Source organism: Pantherophis guttatus, chromosome 2 (assembly GCF_059756535.1).
Source record: "Pantherophis guttatus breed Tessera chromosome 2, ASM5975653v1, whole genome shotgun sequence".
Taxonomy (NCBI): Eukaryota; Metazoa; Chordata; class Lepidosauria; order Squamata; family Colubridae; genus Pantherophis; species Pantherophis guttatus.
This window is the reverse complement of record NC_142064.1, coordinates 135,300,414-135,324,528: the sequence shown is the minus strand read 5'-3', so window position 1 is coordinate 135,324,528 and position 24,115 is coordinate 135,300,414. Positions and strand designations below refer to the sequence as shown.

General features: G+C 41.5%; 2 protein-coding genes across 4 annotated transcripts in view; one reads left to right on the top strand and one right to left on the bottom strand.

The window, feature by feature from the left end:
* Positions 1-1,263: 1,263 nt before the first annotated feature.
* DAZAP2 (DAZ associated protein 2) lies at positions 1,264-7,484 on the bottom strand. The gene is made up of 4 exons (XM_034412223.3): positions 7,203-7,484; positions 4,371-4,492; positions 3,451-3,693; positions 1,264-2,749 (listed from the first exon to the last, which is right to left on the bottom strand). The coding sequence occupies exons 1-4, from the start codon at positions 7,213-7,215 to the stop codon at positions 2,621-2,623; spliced, it is 507 nt and encodes a 168-aa protein (XP_034268114.1). The 5' UTR covers positions 7,216-7,484; the 3' UTR covers positions 1,264-2,620.
* Positions 7,485-8,988: 1,504 nt separating this feature from the next.
* The window catches only part of POU6F1 (POU class 6 homeobox 1), a 52,371-nt gene continuing 37,244 nt past the window's right edge, over positions 8,989-24,115 (top strand). Inside the window, exon 1 of one of the 3 annotated variants that reach the window (XM_034412221.3) lies at positions 8,989-9,124. The gene's annotated coding sequence lies outside the window, so the exon portion shown is untranslated. Of the gene's footprint in view, positions 9,125-23,400; positions 23,819-24,115 lie in introns of those variants that run through there. The other 2 variants (XM_034412220.3, XM_087886815.1) reach the window with 2 other exon arrangements.

Here is a 24,115-nt window from a genome sequence, read left to right as displayed (position 1 = left end):
GTTATTTATGGATTGCAGTGATGCAACCCTTACAATGCAGAGTGGACATCACTCTGTCCAATTCTAATTATCTACAATTAGAATAGGCAGATAGGCACCTCTTTACCCCAGATAGTTTGCTATCTGGTATAGGAAAGAAAACACCAGGGTGAGGATTAACCCAAATGACAGCTATCTATTTTCACATCTTACCCATCTGTAAAGCAAAAAAATAAAACCCATTTCAAACCAAAAATATATTTAACATGCAAAACTACTTTTTAGTTGTTACAAGCCTTCACACATGGAAGTGAGGCATTAGGAACTTCTAATGTCACGAGCAACTCTCTATGGGTGTTGCTTTCAGTTAAGCAAACCAACTCCAAAGCTCCAAAAAATGAGCTGCCTTGTTATTTTTTCTAAACCTTCTTAATATGTATATTTCTAACAAGTACCTTAACGGCTTTTTTATTCATTCTAATCCCGCAATGTAGTGTCTGTGCATATCAAACCTTTGGTTCTGTGAAGAAACACCCGCATTCATAGTTTCAAGCATGTGCTTTACAGTCTAAATGGAAATACCTAAACTTCCAATATATCAAGAGGAATAATAATGAAATAATTTGTATGGTTAATGCGTTGCATGAGGGCAAATATTGCCATAGGCTGAGAAAGCAAGAGGAAGAATATATGTTAGCAGATCTTGACAGAAGCAGAGGGGGAATAGATTGCTATCTTTTAAAATACTTGGAAAAAAGTGAAATATTATATTTACTTCCATATCAGTGCATTCAGGACTAAAGACAGTTCTAAACACTTCTAGAAGCATATTGGTTTACTGTATTCTTATTAACAGCAGAAGCAGGAGGAAGATTTCCATTGGAACTGTGGCATATGGAAAGGAAAAGTTTTAACTCTTTCTCTCCCATGACTCAGTCCCAAAGAAAATAATCCTTTCTACACTGCTGTCATCTGAGAAAAGAAAGCATGCATGGCTGCTAATGACAATTCTTTTCTGGGACTAATAGCAGTTTCAGGGAAGGGGAAGATATTAACTGGCTTTGTATTAATTTTTTTTTCCAAAAAGCATACTAACTGGCTTCCTAATGACATACTTAACATTATTATGTAGCGGTAAATGTGTTCCATATTTATATCATCCCCTATATCATATAACTTCTATTTTTTCACACTGACAGCACAGTGAACAAAGGAACAGATACGAAGGCAAAATCAGTTTTAAAACTTTCAGCATTATAATGGACAGGAATTTAAGAGGCTAAATTCAACTTTGTCACTTTATTCAAATTTTCAAAATAGCCTTTATTCTACTTGTTTTTAGTATAAAAAGTCCACAAGTTAAGTGCACCACAGTGTTTACAGAGAGACCTAGAATCCCAACCTTCCATTAACAGTCAGCTGTATGGATGACCATGACACATACAACACACAGAAAATTAAGATAAAATATATTCACCAAATCTGATAATTTTTTTAATTCATAAAAACAAAAGCAACAACAACAACAAAAGATTGAGGATCCCTGAAATATTCTTCTTAATCCTAATAAGACTTCATTGTACCCAAGTCACTTTTTTAAATGTTTGCGTCTAAAAAAACAAAAACAAAAAAAACCCATCAATCCAGCAAACTTGCACACTGATTGACATCTACCAGACATTTTTTTTTGTCTCTCTAGCCTGAATAACATTCCACTTAAAGAGTTTTTGTTATTACGACACTGGGTTGCTTCCCTCCCCCACACCCTTTTTAAAAAAATGGTTTCATTTTAAGCTCTTTTGTTTTGTTTGTTGAAACATACAGGAAGCATTTAATGAAATGTTGTATTTCTGGCACCAAAACATGGCTTCAGTTAGATTTTTAATGTGCAAAGGAGTCCAAGATCACTTAAGAATATATAAAAAAGGACATCCTGGGACATCGCTCTAGCTGCATACTTTCCTAGCAAAGGAACAGAGAGCAAAGGTGAGTAGAAGGAACCAACCGAGGGGTTCTGAAATGAAAACTGAGCCCCCCCCCAATCATAATCTTCCAATAGGCATCTACCACAGATGCCCCCCCCCCCAAAAAAAAAATTATGTCTGACTATCTTTCTCCCCAGCACCATTGATTCTAAGGAAAAGGAAAGATGGGTCTTAGTCCTAGTCATTGGCAACAGGTATATCTGATCTGCAAGCTTGGTACGTTTGATACGTGGAAGCGAGTTTTCTTCCAACCATTCCTCCCTCCCCCAACCATTTCTCATCCCCAACCCCATTTTTTATATATAATTGATTAATAAAAGCCAGACACAGAGAAAGAGAGCTGCAGTGAAAAGCACTCTCTGGTGGATCTAAAGGGAAATCTGAGGGAAGCTTAGCTCACATTCATTTCACAATTTAACCCCCAAGGTTTAAGAGAGGCACTCCTACCATTGCATGGTTTTGTATTTTAAAATTTGCTTTTTTTTTTTTTTTTTAAAGAAAAAGTGCCTGAAGGGTCAGGGCACCAGGAAGACACCCCGCATCATCATGTGTCTAAATTGCAACTCCAGGTTAATACGACTAAAGCGGTTACATTGTGAGAAGTGCTGACAGTATGTGATGTCGTTCCTTTACACCAATGTAGCCCCCCCCTTCTTTCACCAGATGGTGTAGCCACCATCGGAGCCCCCCATGAAGAAGTTGCCCTTCCGTTGCGTCACTAGCACATTGGCACCCTGCATGACAGCCAGCTGGGCTGCATTGGGAGGACAGCCAGGAGGAGGAGGCTGAAAGAGAACAACAGCAACGTATTAGAGGGATGCCGTATGACAAGGCTAACAAAGTGCAGACCACAGACTCGACAGAGGCTGCCAGGCTGGGCTGCAAAAATCGGTCTTATGCTTCTTGCATAGCTTCCAGAATGCACAAGTTACACTAACTAGATTTTTTCCCCCCCAAACTGTATGGTTGGGTGATTAAACTATAGCAGACTAGGATTTTTTTTAAACCACCTCCCTGACAATTCTGTAGATGAGTTAGGCTTGCAAATCAAGCAAGCTATCCTTTCAGAAGGGTAATTCCTCAATAAAGATGAAATCACTGCAAGAAGATCACAGCATCCTTAGAAAAGCTCCAGTGTCACTTTGAGCTCAAGGAAATTTATTTATGTTATTATCATTTTCACTAACGTCTACGGAGACAAAAGCATAAGTGACACTGGAACCCTGCGGGCCTTTTCCCTGCCTTATCCCACAGTTTACATCACATTAATACCTGAGGCTGAAAATCCTTAAAATCCTTGCAGGTACTTTGCATTTATAATTGTGAAATATTAGGGGCGGGGGGGGGGGGGGGAATGATTTCATTTGCATCTTGGTAATTGCACATAGATAGTAATATACCATTATTACCATGAAAGTCAGGTAGGGAAACTATTTTCATAATTCTCTAACACAGATAGCAAATATAATATTCTGTGCCTACTTACAGGGATATTGCCAGGAGCACTAGTTGCAAACCTTGCTCCAGCATCAAAGCCACCTTCCACGAGTACAGCAGATCCAGGAGGATAGACAGGGCCAACAGGATAAAAAGCCACTGGAACTGAAGAGCCCATTGGCCCCATAGCTACAGATTGAGCCATAGGAAGGTACAGTGAAGCACCAGGATAAGCTGCAGACATGGTAGGTACAGTAGCAGCTCCAGGATGTACAAAACTTGGGCGGTACAGCTGAGGAAGAAAGCACACATAAAGAAATCCTTGTGGCTATATACTCAGAAATTTTTGTTCTCAAAGTTCTGGTTCTACTTAGGAAGATGTTTTGCCACTGATAATGGAAATAAGCTTCCATAAATAAATAAATGTAGACCAGCTGGCTAGCTGTTTCTGGGAAGTTCACAATAGAACATACAAATTTTATAAATTTCTCTCATTTGTCCTTTGCCTTGTAAAACTTTCAACTTAAAAGAGTATCTGAAGCAAAGACCATACTTAGTCTTAAGTGCCAGATGCTGCAGTTTGAAAAGTGGAAAGAGGTTCAGTATAAAATATTCTTTTCATTTATATTCAACTAAAGCTGAAGTTACATACTTCTGCTTTTGGCATCAATGGGTATCTTGATCATCATGCTGACCCTGGCTTATAATGAAGTGCTCAGGCAGATCTATAATTTGCATATGATGAAATCATAACTCAAACATTGTAAACATTTGGCAAAACTACCTCAAAAATAATTGGAAACCTTCTAGAGAAAATTCTTGTACCTAAATCAGCTGGTATGATAGTAATCTATCTGATTCATCAATTATCAATCACAGGTGTTATTTTAGTAAGTGAAAAAATGTTTTTGATCTGATCCAGAAAGTCTTATCTTAATTCTTACAACAGAAAGTGATTGGAGTACATACTTCTGAGTAGGCAGGAGGGGCATCGGAATAAGGTGGAGCCTGAGGAAGTGGTATGGTCTGTGGAAACACAGACGGATTACCAGGAGATTGAACTGGATAGGAAGGCTGTGTAGGGTATTGACCTAAGAGAAGAAATTAATCAATGTCAGCACAATTGTCTTTCCTGTAAAAGGATCTGGAAGTGTATGAAATAAAGAAAAATCCCTCCTTTGCGAGCTTTATCTGAAAGAAAGAAAAAGTTTCAAAAAACAATATCTAAACAGCAAAAGAGCCAAACAGGTGTTTTTGTTCTTTAATATGTAAAATTCCTTAGATGAGATCCAGGTGATATCATTCAAACCAGCTTTCCCACTAAGAACAAAGGTAGTCAATAATTGTATTTTTACAATTGTATTTTTAAATGGACAGTGCCATCTTATGGGCACCATAAATATTTTTCAGAAGTCAACAAGAAATTAATTGCTTAACCATTCTCACCATTGGATACCAAATCTATTTTAAACCCATTGATTTAACTAACAAGCAAGCAAAACCAATGGGTTGCTTGCTTGATAGTTGTAAGGGTGCATGGGTATTTCTTCCAATATATACAACACTGCACATATAGCACCTTTACCCAGATTTTAGGGTTCTACCCAGCAGTGAAATCCACTTACCTTCACTACCGGTTTGGGAATGGGAGCGTGCATGCGTAGTGGGTAAAAAACGGGATGTAATGACGTCCTGGCGGCTGGGCAGAGCCTGCCGCCATTGGCGCTACCAGTTCGCGCGAGCCGGATAGATCCAGCTGGATTTCACCATTGGTTCTACCCCTCAACCCCCCCCCCCCCAAATAAACTGGCTATCTTTTGCTGTTGCAAAAGCAGTTAAACTGTTCAAATGCCTCATTCTGGCCTGCCACAAACACAATCAAAGAAACCATAGGCCAAATTCAGCTATAAAGAGCTAGATTTTACAAGAAACTAGACATTACTCTCCAGTTTCCTATACTTGAAATGTTATGTAGGCTCACTCATTAGGTTGCCCATCCCTGAGCATATAGCTTTCATTTGGATGGTATGCTCAAGCAGTCAAGACTGTTTTGTGGCTTAAAAGAGTTGAACTGATATTCGGTAGGTAGGTAGCCATTAAGGAATAATGTATTGAAAAAAGTAATAGGAAGCAATGAGAAATAAGGACATACACAGTTAATACCATCAATTTATAACTATTTATAAATGTATAAGCTAAATGAATTCAGTTGAGGTAACCCCTTTTACTAGGGACTATTTAATAAGCTTTGTGACTCAAGAGTCACTTAAGTCCAGATAGTTCATATTCTGAGCAACTCAAGAGGCCATAATGCTTTAAGATTACTCAGAATTTTTTTAATCGATGTTTTGTACTTTTATTCTCGATAGCTTATACTGCCACATTGCACATTTTAAGAAAACTGTACACATTTCATTTTGGAATGTGCTGGATTTAAACAGATGTAGGCTATCCCATTTAGAGCAATGTTTGGACTATGAAACCTACCAAATCAGTTCTTCTTTTTTAAAAAAAAAAAAATTCATGAGAAGTAAAACTGTAAGCTTGGGTATACCACCAGTTCAAATGCAACCCTAAATCTGGCCAGGTTTGCTTCCTGAAAAGGACCAGACTATCGGCGTACTATTTTAACCAACCCCCTACATGCCCCCAACTATCCAGGGATGATCCTGTGATTTGTATTCCTTCCTTTTAGGACCTGCCAAGGTGCAACCAAATTACACCTCTCCTCCAGGAAGCAATGAATTAAATGCAAGGCAACACCTAATAAGGTGCAAAAGAAGAAACGAATGTGAACCCTTCCCACAATTTTGCGACTTGCTTCTGCATTCTGTGGCTCATTGTTCATTCCTTTCCCATTTTACTCTTAATGGCAGAGGGCACACTCCGGTGTCAAAAACCCCTCCCTGAGGATCAAACACAATTTCCCATTCCAGCCTCTTCATTTAAATTTGCAAAGGAAATAAGGAATGTTATCAGACAGAGACACTTTTTGATAGGGAGCAAATGATGCCCCCTTGGCCCCCGGGCACGTGTGTCAATTTCAAAGCATCCCATGTAACATCAGGGATCGTGCATGAAGGAGAAGAAGAATGGTTGACTGTCAGTTCTGGAACCGCAGAAGAACTTTTGGCATCTAAATCCTTTTCAGAACTAAGGGGCAAAAGAGGCACAGCAGTATTAGGCCCCATGCCTGCCCATTGCTGTCTGGTGCCAAAAGGGGAGCTCCCACCAAACGATCGACTCCAAAGGGATTTTCTACTTGTCAAAGCTGCGATCCTCCCCATCCACCAACCCACCCCCAGCCCCACAGCTCCCGGCGACCAATTTCTACCCTTCTCCCAAATGTCAGTGTTTTCAGGTGCATGTGGCACTAGGGGCTCCATCCCCAGAGAAACGGTGCCTCCATTAAAAAAAACCTTTCACCCTCCGGTGCCCCTCCGGACTCGCGTGTTTCCGGCGAACATCTGGAAATCCAAGGAAAGGAGAGGGCTCTTTCGGCCCACGAACACCCGTTCCGGTGGCAGCAGCCAAAGGGTTAACAACCTGCCAAGGAAGGTTACGTCATAGCCACCTAACCTGAGCCCTTCCCCCATTGCCTTCCAACCCCCCCCCCGACTTCGCCCGGCTTCCTATTGGTCAGGCCTGCCGCCAGTCATGGACTAGGCCCGCACATAACAACACTGCGGCGGTAGCCTTAAAGGAGCAGCGACCCTGCTAAAGGTGAGACGGTTGGGTGGGGTTGTTGGTGGGGGGGGGTGGGGGAGGAGAGGAAGGAGGAGGAGGAAATCAGCCTCTTGCCTTTGCTGTTCATGATGGCGGCGCTGCAGACGAACGGACGAGAACGACGGTCCACCCGACTACGAAAGGTTCAGGCGACTCGTTAGCGTTTAGCAACGGCGGCGACCCTCTTCGCTCAACCACTTCCTTGTTGTTGTCGCTGCAGCCCTGATGAAAGGGGTTACGTTACAGCGTGTGACGTCACGCCGCAGCGCTGCCGCGAGGAATGGAACAGGGAAAAAAAAAAACCCGACCGGCTGTGTCAAGGGGTGTGGCCACGGAGGCGAGGGGGCGTGGCGGTCTGTAGGCAGTGGGCGGAGGAAGGGAGTTGAGGGAGATGTTCTACGTGTTCTGTGCCGAGAGCGGAAAAAACATATAGCCTTACGAGTTGTTACCTATCCTTTCATGTTTACACAATTACATTCATATGTTTATTTAGCATATTTATATAGCCGCCCATCTCACAAACACACGACTCTGGGCCGTATACAGCAAAACTGTTAACTCCATAACAACCTAAAAACAAATAAACAGATAAAGGAAACAGTTAAACATAAAACCGGAGATAAAAAAGAACAAACATCACTTAATATGCAGCCATCTTGCAGACAACCACCCCCCCAAAAAAAAATCAGGTTTAAAAGACCTTTCTCAAGGTTTTCAGAGATGAGCTAACCTTACAACATACCCTTCCTGCCTGACTTGGAGGGACAGGTATATGCAATTGAGAAAAGATGGTCCCTCAAATACTCTGGCCCCATGACATGTAGGACTCTATAAGGTCAAAAACAGCACCTTGAATTGCACCTGGAAGCAAACTGGGGAACTGAGGTATCATGTGTGTCCTCTTAAGGTAAAGGTAAAGATCCCCTCGCACATATGAGCTAGTCGTTCCCGACTCGGGACGGTGCTCATCTCCATTTCAAAGTCGAAGAGCCAGTGCTGTCCGAAGACGTCTCTGTGGTCATGTGGTCGGCATGACTAAACGCCAAAGGCGCATGGAGCACTGTTACCTTCCCACCAAAGGTGGTCCCTCTTTTTCTACTTTCATTTTTTACATGCTTTCGAACTGCTAGGTTGGCAGAAGCTGGGACAAATAACTGGAGCTCACCCCGTTATGCGGCACTAGGGATTCAAACCGCTGAACTTCTGATCGACAAGCTCAGCGTCTTACCCACTGAGCCACTGCATCCCATTGTGTGCCCTCTTAAGGACATGCATATCTGTGCATCCACATTTTGCACCAGCTGAAGCTTTCAAATAGCCTTTAAGGGCAGCCCTTTGTACAGTCCCATTATAGTACAGGTAGTCCTCGACGTACAACCACAATTGAGGCCAAAATTTCACAAGTGTATCCCAAGTCCAGGCCTAAATCCCAACTGAAAGGAGTCGAGATAATTTGCTTCATCCAGGGCTCTAAAGATGCTTTGCAACCACTTTCTCCACAATACTGGACAAAAATTGTCCAGTGTAGTAGGATCCAGTGATGGCTTGAGGAGGGGAGCAAACCAATGATGCTTTGTTCCAATCCTCTCTTTTAAGGAAGAATTAACCATCACTAAGATCCAATCACAAAGCACCCTTTGGGCAGCCTTAACTAGCATGAGGGCATGGATCTAAGGAGCAGGTGGCTAGGCTCACTGTTCTAAGCACCCTTGGTCCACTTCCTAAGGTCCAACAGGATCAATCTGTTCCCAGATAACCAATCAAGACTGTATCTCAGCATCTTCCCTGGACATGGACCAAAATTGGCATCCAACTTGGAATGATTGTGAATGATTTTGTCCCAACAGATGATGTGCAAATTCTTCCACCTGGCCTTGTAGACAGATCTCTTTCCCTAGGAGAATGCAGGTCACCTTAAACAAGGCTGCCGGTTGGCTATCTGAGGACCCAATAAGATCAAAGACGTATTGCTGCTTCATCGCCTTTACTGCCATAAGGTAGGCCTTAATATTTGTGGTTCATGTTTGGTCAAGTTTAATTGCCAAATAAAATAAAATACACTTATAAATAGCACTTCGACTTATATACCACTTCACAGTGCTTTACAGCCCTGAGTGGTTTATAAATGTCAGGATATTGCCCCCAACAATCTGTGTCCTCATTTTACTGACCTCAGAAGGATAGAAGACTGAGTCAACCTTGAGCCAGTCAAGATCAAACTCCTGGCAGTGGACAGAGTTAGCCTGCAGTACTGCATTCTAAGCACTATGCCACCACAACTAAGAAAAATAAAGCCTTAAAAATGTGTAAGATCCTCCGAATCACTGAACTGATATCCAAAGAGATGCTCCAAAATTAGAATGTCACTACAGAAAAGACCCTTTTCCAGTCACTAAGTTAAATTAAAATTTTAAATTAAAATGTTACATTTTGTCTTCTTGATCTGTTAAACATCTTCCCAATCTCTCATTCACAAAGTGTTCCTAAGAAAAACTGCTTCTAGCCAAATATCAACGAAGCTCATTTTAGTGCAATATTTGTACTAGAGCAATTTTAAATAAATGGGTTTGTTTATATAAATTGACTCTGAACAAACAAAAAATACATTCAAAATATGTAATCCTAAATGCCACAGCATACAAAATGAGTGTGACAGAGACGAGTGTTTAATTTCATAAATATTTTATATTTCTTTGCATATTTGCTCTAGAAGCAGTTTCACTACATTCAGTAAATCTTATTCCTAATAAACGTGAGAAAGTTGCATCCTAAAGTGCTTGTCAAACATGGCAAGGAACAATCAAACATCCCCTCCTTTCTAATTCTGTATGCTGTAAGATCTCAGTCAGATGAAAAGGGCCTTTGTAGTACAGTGGTCTAAAGCACCCTGTTATTAAGAACAGCTGCCTGCAATTACTGCAGGTTCGAATCTCGCCAAGGCTCAAGGTTGACTCAGCCTTCCATCCTTTCTAAGGTAGGTAAATTGAGGACCCAGTTGTGGGGGCAATAAGCTGACTTTGTATAAATATACAAAAGAATGAAGGCTATTGCTTAGCACATTGTAAGCCGACCTGAGTCTCCGGAGAAGGGCGGCATATAAATCAAATTAAAAAAAAAAAAAAATGAAAATACAGGCACCATTCATACATTTACTCGATTTATGACTACAATTGTAATCAGAATTTTCACTGCTAAGCAAGCTTAAGTAAGTCATGCCCAATTTTGCAGCCTTTTTTGCCATGGTTGTTAAGTGAATCACTGAAGTTGTTAAGTGAATCATTAAACAAATCCAGTTTCCCCATTGACTTTGCTTGTCGGAAGCCATCTGGGAAAGTAACAAATGATGATCACGATTCCCCAAATGCGGCAACTGTACGAGGCATGCAAATTTTAATCACATGACCATGGGAATGTTGTGACAGTCATAAATGCAAGGACAGGTTGCAAGTCACTTTTTTCACTGCTGTTTTAACTGCGAACGGTTGCTAAATGATTGTTCCTAAATAGTGGTGGGATTCAAATAATTTAACAACTGGTTTGCCCAGGATTAGGTTGGCTGATGTGGGAGGCGTGGCCCATCCCCCAGCTTCGCCGCACATGTGATACAAGCCTCCTGCAATGGCCAACCTGACCCTGGGCGAAGTGGTTGTTAAATTTCCTTCTCCCCCCGCTATCAAAGTGGATCCTGGGCACTGCGCTGCAATGGAGCAGTGGGGGAGCAGGGGGAAGAAAGACGGAATGTGGCTTCCTCCTTCTTGCACCAGCTACTCCATTTCCTTTTTCTCCATTGCAGCGCCGCGCCGCTTGCCCCACCCACCACCACCCAGATGCCCTTGCTTCCCCCAAGCATTTAGTTGTCTACCTGATTTCCAGCTCCGTCGCGTTTCTCCGTCACATTTCTTGCCGTTGTGTGCAGAGAAATAAAAGTTTGTGAGACTAAAAAAAAAAAGTTCAACCAATCTATTTGAACTTCTTGCGAAAAAAAAGATCACAATGGCAAGAAACGCGACAGAGAAACATGATGGAGCTGGAAATCAAGTAGGGAAAGAAATGCTTAGGGGAAGCGAGGGCATCTGGGTGCCAGGTGCTGAAACAGGCCTGTTTCTCTCCAGCAGCTGCCCAGGTCCGCCGGAGGGAAGGCTGGCATCTACCGGCACTTAAACACACTTAAACGCAGCAGAATTCCAGCTCTGGCCGGGAAGGGGCAGTCAGCATGGGCACTGCAGGCAGGATGCAGGCAGGTACTGTCCACTCGCTTCAGTACCCTCCCCGACCCTCTGGTGCTCTGTTGGTGCTTTGGCCCTGGGCTGCTGCCTTATGCACAGGCCCTTCCTCGCTGCCTGAGACAGTGTTCGCCTGAGTAAAGGTTTCTGCCACTCCTCTCTTGGACTTTTGGGGAGGGTTTTCTTTTTCCCCTGCCTAGAAGGAAGTTGAATGAAAATCAGACATGTTCTGGAAAACACCGATTTTCCGGAACACGTCTAACCAGTTCGCCGAACTCAGAAAAAAATTAGGTATCGGTTCAATTGAACCTGTGTGAACCGGCTGAATCCCACCACTGGTCCTAAGTCGAGGACTACCTTCCAAAAAGTAACTGTGCATAATTCATTTGACAGCAGTTTGGTTGCAATGAAACTTGGAAAGTCCTCAGAAAATACTTTACTTCCGAAATACTGCACAATTATCTATATTACAACAGACTAGCCTTCTTTTACCTGGCACGTTCAGGTTACAGTATGTTACATTGCAACTCCCATTACTTATGCCAATTATGGATAATTAGTTGTAGTTGCAGTCCAGCAGGTATGAAGAGCCTTGGTAGTACATTGGTCTAAGGCACCCTGTTATTAAGCTGGTTATTAAGACCAGCTGCCTGCAATTACTGCAGGTTCGAATCTCGCCAAGGCTCAAGGTTGACTCAGCCTTCCATCCTTTCTAAGGTAGGTAAATTGAGGACCCAGTTGTGGGGGCAATAAGCTGACTTTGTATAAATATACAAAAAGAATGAAGGCTATTGCTTAGCGCATTGTAAGCCGCCCTGAGTCTCCGGAGAAGGGCGGCATATAAATCAAATTAAAAAAAAAAAAAAAGGTAGTCAGGTTAGGACCGTAATGGCAAACCTATGGCACACATGCCAGAGGTGGCACCCAGAGCCTTCTCTGTGGGTGTGCGCGCCATTGCCAGCTGCTCTTCTGGATTCCATTGCACACATGCACACCGGCCAGATAGTCCATCGCGCATGCGCACTGGCCAGCTGTTCTCTTCCGGGTTCCGGCATGCGCATGTTCCAGTTTCATCACTCAGTGCTAAAAAGGTTAACCATCACTGGGCTAGGATATGCTTTAGTAGGCCAAAATTACAAGTGCAAATCAGCACATTCCCTTGAGACTTTATTTAATTTAATCCCAGTTTGCTGAATGAGCCACAGTGGTAGATTTCTTATATTGTGCTAAGCCAAAACCTAGCAAATCACATTATGGCTTATTATGATGTAAAAAGTAGGTCTTAGTGTTATATTGACTCTAAAACCAATAAGGAATCATATATCAACCCTGTATGGCCCGTTGGCAATACATTATACATTAAGAAGCTATTTTCATATATTGATCAATACAAATCAATTTGGTTCTCTTTTTTTGCAAAACAACAATTCTCAGGGAGATAAAAATCAAATAGGAAATTCTCAGGAGTTACTTTCCCAGTTGAAGAACTGCATACATGTCCAAATCTATGCATATGAGATCAATGGAAGACCTTGCACATAGGTTTCAAATTTAATTAAGCCAGAAAGCTTTTAATTTGCACTAGAGAGTACTGTTCTTTAACATCAAAAGCATGCTTTCTCACACTGCTGTTTTAGCATCAGGCTTAGCTAATAATGATAGTTACTTTAAAGGCTAACCTCACTGATTTTATCATAGCTGAAAGGTTCTCCATGCTCTTGACTGATTCCTAGAGGTAGGCAGACTTATTCCAAGGTTTCTGGTTACTTGCAATATTTTCTTGCAAAGTACTTACCCTGAGAACGATGATCAGCTTTTCAGTCCAAGCAGCCCTTCATATTCATTCTTCGAAGCTTTACATTTCTTTTCCAAAACCCAATTGATGTTTTCTACCCTCCTTGGCTTCTCTCCTCCACCAGATGGCTGTACTGAGTTTTACAAAGCCCCAGTGCTGTAAATTTGTCCAACCCCAGCTTCACTCAATGCTCAAAACCCCAGAAGTGTTTGTTTCAGGGATCCACACTAACAAAATGAAGTTTGAATAGCCATGATTTGAGGCTGGTAAAAAAAACTGTGGCATGAGCTTTTCATTAAAAAAAAAAAAAGTAATAATAATATGCAATTTGTTTTTCTGAGGAATGAAATTAGATTTCTGTAATGTATTACACATAGAGCAGCTTTTGAAGCATATTACAGTACAATTTACTGTAGCAGTTACATAGGAGTAAGTATACAGTATGGAGTTCCTTCACCAGTTTTTCATCAATGCCATTGACTTTCAGTCTAGTTTACGCCACCGTTTCAAGCACTGGTGCTGAACTATAAAACTCAAGATTCATGTGCCCAAATGTTCTGTTTACCATAGAAACATTCTGTTCACCATAGAAATGTTCTGTTCACTTCTCTGACACCTTCAGATATTTAAAGTATATAGGTCTAGTTAAAAGAGGAGGGTTTTTTTCTGTTATTCATAGATGGAATATCCTCCTCAAAATAGCATGCATGATAGGATTCTAGGATTATCTGGAGAAGACATTTTTTACTTTATCAGAATTGTTAGCCTGTTCCCTATTGATTTTTCATTGATTTTTTTTTAAAGAAATGTTTTATATTTTGCTGTATGTCACCTTAATAGCTTTTACTGAGGGGAGATTTAAAACATTTTCCTCACTTTAAGATAAAACAAACAAGTAGATAAGATCTCCCCCAAACACATTGATCCACTCTGATTTTTAATGCAGATTCTCGCTCATTTTATTTATTTTATTTATTTAGTTCCAATTTATATACCGCCCTTCTCCGAGGACTCAGGGCGGTGTACAGCCAGAATTAAGAACATGAAATACAAATATTAAAAACAATTAAAATATATATAAATTTGGCCCCAAAATTAAAAATCACAAACCAATTAAAACATTTAAAAATTTCTTCTTAAGCCAGCCTGGCTTGCTGGAAAAAGTGGGTTTTAAGGGCACGGCGGAAGGCACTGAGGTCTTGGATTCTCCTTATCTCTGGGGGCAACTGATTCCAGAGGGTAGGTGCCCCCACAGAGAAGGCCCTCCCCCTGGGGGTCACCAGCCTACATTGTTTGGCTGATGGCACCCTGAGGAGGCCCTCTCTGTGGGAGCGCACAGGTCGATGGGAGGTCGTCGGTAGCAGCAGGCGGTCTCGAAGATAGCTAGGCCCTATGCCATGGAGCGCTTTAAAGGTGATGACCAACACCTTTAAACCTAAACAAATTACTTATAATAAACCTAAACAAATTACTCAGAAGTTAGATCCCACTGGCTCAGTTTTGTATGACAATAAGTGTGCATTGCACTGTAACCTAACTAAGGAATACATTATAGTATTACGTGTTACAGTATTTGGCTTAAGTGATCATTATAAAACCTCAGCAGATGTCAACATCTAATTGATTTTCCTTGGACTCAAGTATTAAGCAATTATTAATATTTGGACAAGAGACCACTAGGAAGTCACAGCTGTATGCTAGGCAAGATAGTTGAAAAACCTAAAGGAATTTTTACTCTTCATTCATTGCACTCAGAGCACGGTGGCTGACATGGTTAGGATGCTGGGTTGGAGGTTAGCAAGCCCGTGTTCAAGAGTCAAATGCTGCAGCATGGTGGGGCGACTCCCGTCACTTGCTCCAGCTCCTTGATGGGGACATGAAAGGAGCCCCCATGGGCATCCCCCAAGCAATGGTGATGTCACTGCCTAAGTCTTCCAACCGGAAAGCACTTTGAAGGGTGCCTCTGACATGAACGGAATGGGGAGGGATTCATTGCACTAGAAAGTACAAGGGGAAAAACACTATTACCAGGTAGTCCTCAACTTACAACTGGTCGTTTATTGACTGTCCCAAAAGGTACTTTATATCCCTGTTCTGAAGTTCCGATGGCTGATCCACTGCAGACCATATTTTGGACTCTCGGCAACCAGACTGCAATTATGACTATTTGCAGTGTCCATGGTCATTTGATCACAGGACTGCGATTTACTTTACCGTTTACTTTTGGTTGTCAGCAAAAGCACTCCATAGCTGAACAACTGCTGTGTTCATTTAACAACCATGGAGATTGGCTTAACTATTGCTGCAAAAAAAAAAAAAAAAAAAAAGGGTTCCATTATGGTTGCAAGTCAAGAGCTACCTATATTTATATTTTCCACCTTGCCATGTTATCTCTTTTATGGAGCATCTAGAATTTTGTAATAGGATGGTTGTGGTATATCGGGTGTCAAACTCGATTTCATTGAGAGCCGCATCAGGGTTGTGTTTGACCTCGGGGCTGGAGGGCATGGCTGGGGGGGTGGGCATGGCCAGTTCAATGTCACTCGTGTGATCAAATGCCACTTTGGCTAGTAGTTTGTTTTGCTAGCACTCTGCCAGCAAAAACGAGGCTTGAGAGGCTCCTAGGCTCCGTTTTTGGCTGCGATGGTTCCTGCAGCCCTCTGCCAGTGAAAATGGAACTGGGGCTGCAGGAGGACCATCACAGAGGGCTGTAGGAGGCTGTTGCAGCCAAAAACGGAGCCCGTGAGGGCTGCACTCTTGAGCTCCGTTTTTGCTGGCAGAGGCATCACGGGCCAGTCCTTTGCTGTTTCCAGGGCGGCCCCATGGGCCAGATCTAAGCACCCTGCGGGCCGGATGTAGCCCACGGGCCTTGAATTTGACACCCCTGTGGTATAATATAGAAAAAATCCTGGTCAAAATGTAATCAGATTTACAAATATAATTCCCACTAATTACATTTGGTGTAATTGACAGCAAGCTCTGAATGCATTCTGATTTCTATGTAAATATATAGATGAGTTCATTCAGAAAGTGATCTATGCAAGACAGATTAAGGACAGAGGCTGCTTGTATTAGAGATTTCAAGGACTCTGGTTGACATAATGTGTATTATTATGGTTGATTGCACAGTTAGCCAGATATTTAGATTATATTTGGAAATTTTATTTACCTATTAACTAGGACCTGGGATAGGCAGATGTTCTTTGATAGCATTAAAGGTATTGTTGCAAGATGTAAGCTATTCCAAATAAAACTGCCTTTTGCAATTGACTGGTGGTGATTTTGTTAATGTTGATGGCGTTCAACATTTTTACAAATATCTTTAATATCTGGCAAAAAAAAAAATGTTTGTAGACACCTGAGATGGTTTTGGGAACCGTTGAACCACACTTTAAAAACACTGCTGGTAATCATAGTAAACACTGAAATTGCAGAACCCAGCATGGTTAGTGGTAAGTCTTCTTTAGTAACATCTAGAGCAGACATGGGCATTTTATGTCCCCAGGTTACATCCGGCCCTTCAGTTGTCTCTGTCTGGCCCATGTGAGGTCAATCAGAAATTAGAAATCAAATGTAAACAAGTGCATTGGTTTAGACCAGTCCCAGTTTCTTGGAAAAATTAATTGCCCAGCCCTGATCTAGATCAGGGGTCTCCAACCTTGGCAACTTTACGACTTGTGGACTTCAACTCCCAGAATTCCTCAGCCAGCGCATGCGCTGGCTGAGGAATTCTGGGAGTTGAAGTCCACAAGTCGTAAAGTTGCCAAGGTTGGAGACCCCTGGTCCAGAGAACCAAAGGCTTCCTCCTCTGCTTTAGACAGTCTTAAGCTTTCTGATCAACACTCTATTTCCTTGCTATATAACAGTGATGGTAACCTTTTCGGCACCAAGTGCGTAAACCAGAATGTATGTGCGTGCATGCGTGAGCACACCACAACTCCAGAAATTCAAAGACCAGTTGGATACTGCACATGTGCACGCCAGCCACCTGGTCTTCAGGTTTCCAGGGCTCCGGCACACACAAAAATCAGTTTGCTGGCACACATGCACATGCTGGAAACCAGAACAGCAGCTGGCGACGGCACGCGTGCCCACAGAGGGCTCTGTGTGCCACCTCTGTCATTTGTGCCATAGGTTCGCCATCACGGGCATAGGTATTCAGATCCTTTGCAACAACACTTGAAATTTAGCTAAGGTGCATCCCATTTCTCTTGACCGTTGCTGCCATGTTTCCACACCTTGATTGGAATCTAGCTGTGGTAAATTAAATTGATTTGGAAAGGCACAGACCTCTCTATAGAAGGCCTCACAGCTGACAATGCATACTGTAGCAGAGCAAAAGCCACGAGGTCAAAGGAACTGCCTGCAGGGCTCAGAGACAGGATTATTGCAAGACACAGATCTGAGGAAGGCTACAGTAAGATTTCTTCTGCACTGAAGGTTCCTAAAAGCACAGTGGCCTTCATAATTCTCAAATGGAAGAAGTTTGGCACAACCAGAACTCTTCCAAGTGCTGGTTGTCTGCTCAAACAAAATGGGGGAGAAGGGCCTTAGTAAGAGAGATGACCAAGAACCTGATGTCACTCTGACTGAGCTCCAAAGATCCTGTGTGGAGATGGGACAGATTTCCAGAAGGACAATCATCAGTGCAGCCCTCCACCGATATGGGCTTTATGGCAGAATGTCTAGACGGAAACCTCTCCTCAGTGCAAAATACATGAAAGCATGCTTGTAATTTCACAACAGCTTGGCTTTCATCAATACAGTATATAAAACATTTGATGTACACCAGATTGAGGAAGACTATAGTGTACGGAGGATGTTACAAGAAGTGATGTTTTTTTCTCTTATACATTATTGCCTCCCTTTGAAAGCCTCTGCCCACAATTTCTAATTTAGGAGTGAAATGGAAAAAGTTTTTTCTTTGGGTCCCATTTAACTTGAAAAACTGGAAGACAAGGAGATAAGAGATTTTCACAGTGGAAAAACTGGATATTCACACACCTCAATCAGCTAACTGATTTAAGTGTCTAATTAAGTATTTACTTGGGGGGTGGTTTGACTAGATGACCTACGAGGCAGAGGTGGGTTTCAGCAAGTTCTGGCCAGTTCTGGAGAACCAGTAGCGGAACTTTTGAGTAGTTCGGAGAACCAGTAAATACCACCTCTGACTGGCCCCGCCCCCATCTATTCTCTGCCTCCCAAATCCCAGCTGATCGGGAGAAAATGGATTGGGAAACCTTCCCCTGGATTGGGGAGGGAATGGAGATTTTACAGTATCCTTCCTCTGGAGTGGGGTGAGAATGGAGATTTTATAGAATCTTTCCCCTGCCATGCCCAAGCCACAACCACAGAACCGGTAGTAAAAACATTTGAGATCCACCACTGCTACAAGATCCCTTCCAACTCTGTTATTCTGTTAAGTATAAGAATCCCCTATCAGCCATAAGAATCTTTCAAAATATTCCTGTCTTTTGAGGAAGTAAAAGCAGTTTATTTTCTATTCATCAAATAGAACTAGTAAGGGATAAACATTCAGGATATATCTTCAGCATCACCTCTAACCTAGCAAAAAATATTGGAGATCTTTTCTGCCTTTCCTTCAACTTTTTGTGCATAAAGAGAAAAAAAGAAAATGCAGATGGTTTCAATGGGAAGAGAAGCTCATCTGGAATCCATTTCTCTCTACCCAGGAAAATCCTGAGATTGAGACAATTGTTATCTCTGACAGCTTAGTTCTTGCTTTCAAACTGTTTCTCCTTTTAAGTGAGCAGCCATAATGAATTTGCAGCGAGCCTGGCTTTACTCTAAATTTATCCAGGACTCTTTCCCACTTTTTAAAATAAGAATATTTTTCTACTCATGAATTATTTAAGCTTTGCGCCTAACAGTTTGTTCTGCACATTCATGAATCTACAAGAGTTGAAGTTATATAGCCGTGATGACGAACCTTTGGCATGCGTGCCAAGAGGTGGCACACAGAGTCCTCTGCTCTTCTAGTTTCCAGCGTGCGCATGTGTGCTGGCAAGCTGATTTTCACGTGTGCTGGAGCCCTGGAAACCCGAAGACCAGGAGGCCGGTGTGCACATGCGCAGTGGCCAACTTGTCTTTGAGCTTCTGGGGTTCTGGTGCGCTTGCACATGCACGCACATTCGTTTCAGTTTGGGCACTCGGTGCCGAAAAGGTTCTCCATCACTGACCTATGCCAAAATACTAAAATTCTGTTTTCACTTTGTCATTATGGGGTACTGAGTATAGATTAATGAGAAAAAATGAAATTCAACAACGAATAGAATCACGCTGCAGCATGATTATCTAATCTTTATTATCTAATCTTGTTGCTGGTATCCTTACGATTTATATTGATATTGTTTCCTGATTTGTAACTTATGACTATCATTAAGTGTTGTACCTTATGATTCTTGATGAACATATCTTTTATGTACACTGAGAGCGTATGCACCAAGACAAATTCCTTGTGTGTCCAATCACACTTGGCCAATAAAAATTCTATTCTATTCTATTCTATTCTATTCTATTCTATTCTATTCTATTCTATTCTATTCTATTCTATTCTATTCTATTCTATTCTATTCTATTCTATATATCTCTATATCTCTAGAGATATATATCAATTGATAGATATTTCACATACACATATAAATATACTACATACTTTTACACTACTGGTAGGTTTATAGTCCCTTATAGCTTTATGTTAAGCACCATTTATCACCTTGAAAAAGATGTATAATTCAACTTTGGCATTTTTTTGCTCTTTTTAGTACTTATGCAATATCTAAATGAAAAGTCATTTTAGGGGAAATTTAGCTTTACTATTGAACATAGGTAAGTATAGATTAGTAATAGCATCAGGAAGTTTCAAAATGGGCATATAGGTTATTTTTTAAATGGAGCCGTTAAAGAATACCTGTCAGAGAATGCAGAGAGAATGTATAAATGGGAGTTTTGACCATGATAAAGGAGCAATCTCTAACTACAATAACCTCAATAAATACAGATTTATTGCAAAAGGAATAAAAATCTATGAAGATTTCTACGTAGTGCATTTCTTAACATCTATAAAGAGGTTTTATTTTTTAAAGTATATTTTGCCCCCCCTTTCTAAAATGTTGCTTTAGAAAGAATTTCTGTTGATCTCTTGATTGAGCTAAAAAATTAATGTGCTCTACCTTCCTGAATGTATTATATTAATAGTATGCCAATGTATGTAAATGAGCCTAAATTCAGTGAGATGGATGTATTTAAATATTCATAATCACCAGGCAGCCTATGCAAACTAAGTTCTTAGCTGAATTGCAATATGATGTCTGAAACCAGCTGTACCAGAGCAGACACATTTTACCATAATGGATTCAGTTGTTACTGAAAATGTTGACAATGTTACTTGGGTATACATTACAGAAAAAGAACATGAATAATATTAATGTTCATATGCTTCATGGATCTGGATGCAGACAACCTTTTTTTCCTAAACATTTGCTTTGATCGCAAATGTGGTTTGGTTTCATGTTTAGAAAAGCAGTAGCTGGCTATATATGGCAAACAGGACTAAATTTCTGGAAGCTATAAATTCAGCTCTGTTATTACTCTAATTTGTTTCCATTAAATGCTCATGTCCTTTCTTCATTCATTTACTCAGAGCACAGCTTTGATCTGGTGTGTTTATCCAATGTAAAACAGACTCTTTGGGCTCAAAGAAGTAAACGATGATTTGTACTCTCACATGTCAAAGTACATTATAATTTTTAGAGGTTGACCAATGTACATCAAAGAGATGACAGAATGCAGCCTGCAACTTGGTGTTTTGCAAAAGTCCCACATTTAGCCTCAGGATGGACACTGTCACTAAGCAGTTATAGTACAGTACTGAATTAGGTGAATCAAAGATCTAGCTGGATAGGAAATGATAACTTAAATTATAGATATCCTTAACTTATGACCATGATTGGACCAGAATTTCCATTGCTCAGCAAGGTGGTTGTTAAGTGACTTGGGCTCAATTTTACAACCTTTCTGCCCCAATGATAGCTAAGTGAATCACTGTAATTGTTAAAGATAACCATGTGCCTGTTAAGTGAATCAGGCTTCCCTCATTGACTTTGCTTGTCTGAAGCTGGCTAGGAAGGTCATCACATGATATTGGGATGCTGCCATCATCATAAATGCATGCCAGGTGCCAAGGGCCCAAATTTTGATCACTTGACCGTGGGGATGTTGCAATAGTCATAAATGCAAGGACTGGTCAAAAGTCACTTTTTTCAAGCCCACTGTGCCTTTGAACGGTCACTAAAGGAGTGCTTGTAAGTCATAAGTCAAGGACTACTTGCATATGCAAATACTTTTATTCATGTGATATTTTCTCTATCCTGAATGAAATATTTTGTAGAAAGCTTGAATGGTTCTCTGTTAAACTAGCCCTCCCACAATGACCTCTTTCTGGGTCATATTCAGAATACAAAATCCTAACCAAGTTTTGTACTGCAAGTTATCATATATTGTCTCTTACTGATTTGCAAAGTTGGGGCAATCATCTTTCCTTGCCACTAAATTCCAAAATAAAGTTTATGATTTAAGTCCTTTAGAATCACAGAATGATAGATAGATAAGCAGTGTAAAAAAATAACCTGAATTGTGGTCTCTGTGGGTAGAAGGGTGAAGGAATGTAGACCTTGGGAATGAGGAAGAAATGAGCCAACCCTTAAGAGGGAATTTGGAGAAAATATGACTTTATTCTGAGAGAGAGGAAAGCACGAGAATGAAACTCAAAATAACCCTACCTTGATTTTGTTCAATATAAAGTGGGGCAGAGGAAATCTCTGAAGGACTTTCCAACTTCTGTTATTCTACCCTACTGTTATACTGGTAGTCCTTGATTTATAACAGTACATTTAGTAACCATTCAAAATTACAAAGGCACTGAAAAATGACCATTTTTCATACTTACAACCATTGTAACATCTCCACGGTCAAGTCATCAAAATTCGGGCTCTTAGCAAATGACTCATATTTAGGATGGTTGTAGTGTTTCCAGGGTCATGTAATCAATCACCTTTGGCAACCTTCTGACAAGAAAAAATCAATGGGAAAGCCAGATTCACTTAACAATTGTGGCAAGAAAAGTCATAAAATGGGGCAAAATTCACTTAACAATTGTTTTGCTTAACACCAGAAATTTTGGGCTCAAATGGAGTTGTAAATCAAGGACTACCTGTAAAGCACATTCTTGGAATCACCGCCAAATCTGTCTCTTGACTTGGCCTAACTTGAAGGGCTAACATGTCAGGTAAACAACAATTTGCCATTGAAAAAGAGAGATTAGTTTATTGTTTCCTTGGAGACACCAGAATTATTTATTTTTCTTATCAAGCAAACTGCAGTACAGTTCTGTATTGGTCTTTTTCTTTCTTCTTTCTTTCTTTCTTTCTTTCTTTCTTTCTTTCTTTCTTTCTTTCTTTCTTTCTTTCTCTTTCTTCCTTCCTTCCTTCCTTCCTTCCTTCCTTCCTTCCTTCCTTCCTCTTCCTTCCTTCTTTCCTTTCCTTTCTTTTTTCCTCTTCTCTTTTGCTGAACCTATAGGTATTTTTTTTGTACTGAATTTCCAACCATCTCCCAATGTAAATCAACCATATAGTCTGTCTGTAGCAGTGGAAATGCTCATGGAAGAACTGATTTTTTGCTTAAGCTACAGCACAAACCTTTGCTGGAGAAAGAATACTGGCAGCATACTATCTGCATGCTTATTTAAAAAAAAAAAACCCTCCCGCAGAATGGGAGTTACTTTTAGACTAGGATACTGTACAGCACGACTGGATTTCTGCTTTAATTCTCTAGGTCATTGCAGTTTGTTTACCTGTCCTTTGTCAGGCTGACTGCAGTAATCTAGCTGAACTTTAAAAAAAAAATATCATCCAGACCTCGTCCAAAAGCATTTGGCAGGATTGGGAAAATTAGATCTGCCTTTATAGTACATTTCAGTCTGAAGCTGAGAAGAGATTTAGACAGCATCAAAAACACATACTACTGAAATACCTTCAGTTTGGGCAGCTTTCCGCCACCGCCACCCCCTTTCTCTGACTTGATGAGAACGGAAGAGGGGGGAAAAAAAAGGAAAAGAGAAAGAATATATTATATATGCACAAGAAGCCTTCCTCGCATTGAGAGTTGTGGGTGGGGAAATGGGACGGGCGGGAGGGGAAGCCGGCTGGAAAGGGGAGGGGGCCTCTCTGCTCCACCTAGTGGCAACCTCGGGGGTATGCAGGATGCGGCAAAGGCCTTTGCATAAATTATGTTCATGACGCAGCAGCTAAAAAATCCCGAGTATCAAAATCTGCCCCTGCCTTCCAGCCCCCCCCAGGCGGGGTAAGAGCTTCGCTGGCTGTACCTGGAGATGGGGAGGGGGGCATCCCTGATGCAAACCTTCGGGGGCTGCGGTTCCAGCAGGATTTGAGGCCGACTGGGCCTGGGGGGGGGAGAAACAAGCACTGCCCCCCCTTTTTTGTGTCTGTGCAGCAACCTTCGCTCCAGCTGCTGTGAGATGAATTTTTAATCATTCCCCAGGAAAAAAAAAGAAAAAGTGTGGGGAGGGGGGGAGATCGGCTCGGCGGAGCCCCAGCCCGGGCTGGGGGCAAGCGTTCTCTCCCGGCTGCACAGCGGTGAGTGGGGGTGCGGCGGCCCGGTATGGCGTGGATCGGGGGGCGGGGGGGACCCGGTTCGGTGAATATGCAATGGTCTTAATTAGCATAATTTATATATTTATGATAAAGAGAGAGGGGAGAAAACAGGGAACGGGGCGCAAGGGAACGGGGAGGACGGGGTTGGGACCACGTTGTATGTGGTCTGTGGAAAGATTTTTTTTGGGGGGGGGTTCCGATCGGGGAGGGGGCTCAATCAAAATAATGGAGGGACTTAAGCCAAGGGAGTCCGATCGATCGAACGGGATATTTGGGAGA

Excerpts from the sequence above, each read along its gene's own strand:
- DAZAP2 (XM_034412223.3), bottom strand. Across the intron at positions 3,694-4,370 it reads CCCCTCCTGCCTACTCAGAA|CTGTACCGCCCAAGTTTTGT; the intron begins GTATGTACTCCA and ends TTTCTTCCTCAG. Across the intron at positions 2,750-3,450 it reads GTGCTCCTGGCAATATCCCT|CCTCCTCCTCCTGGCTGTCC; the intron begins GTAAGTAGGCAC and ends GTTCTCTTTCAG.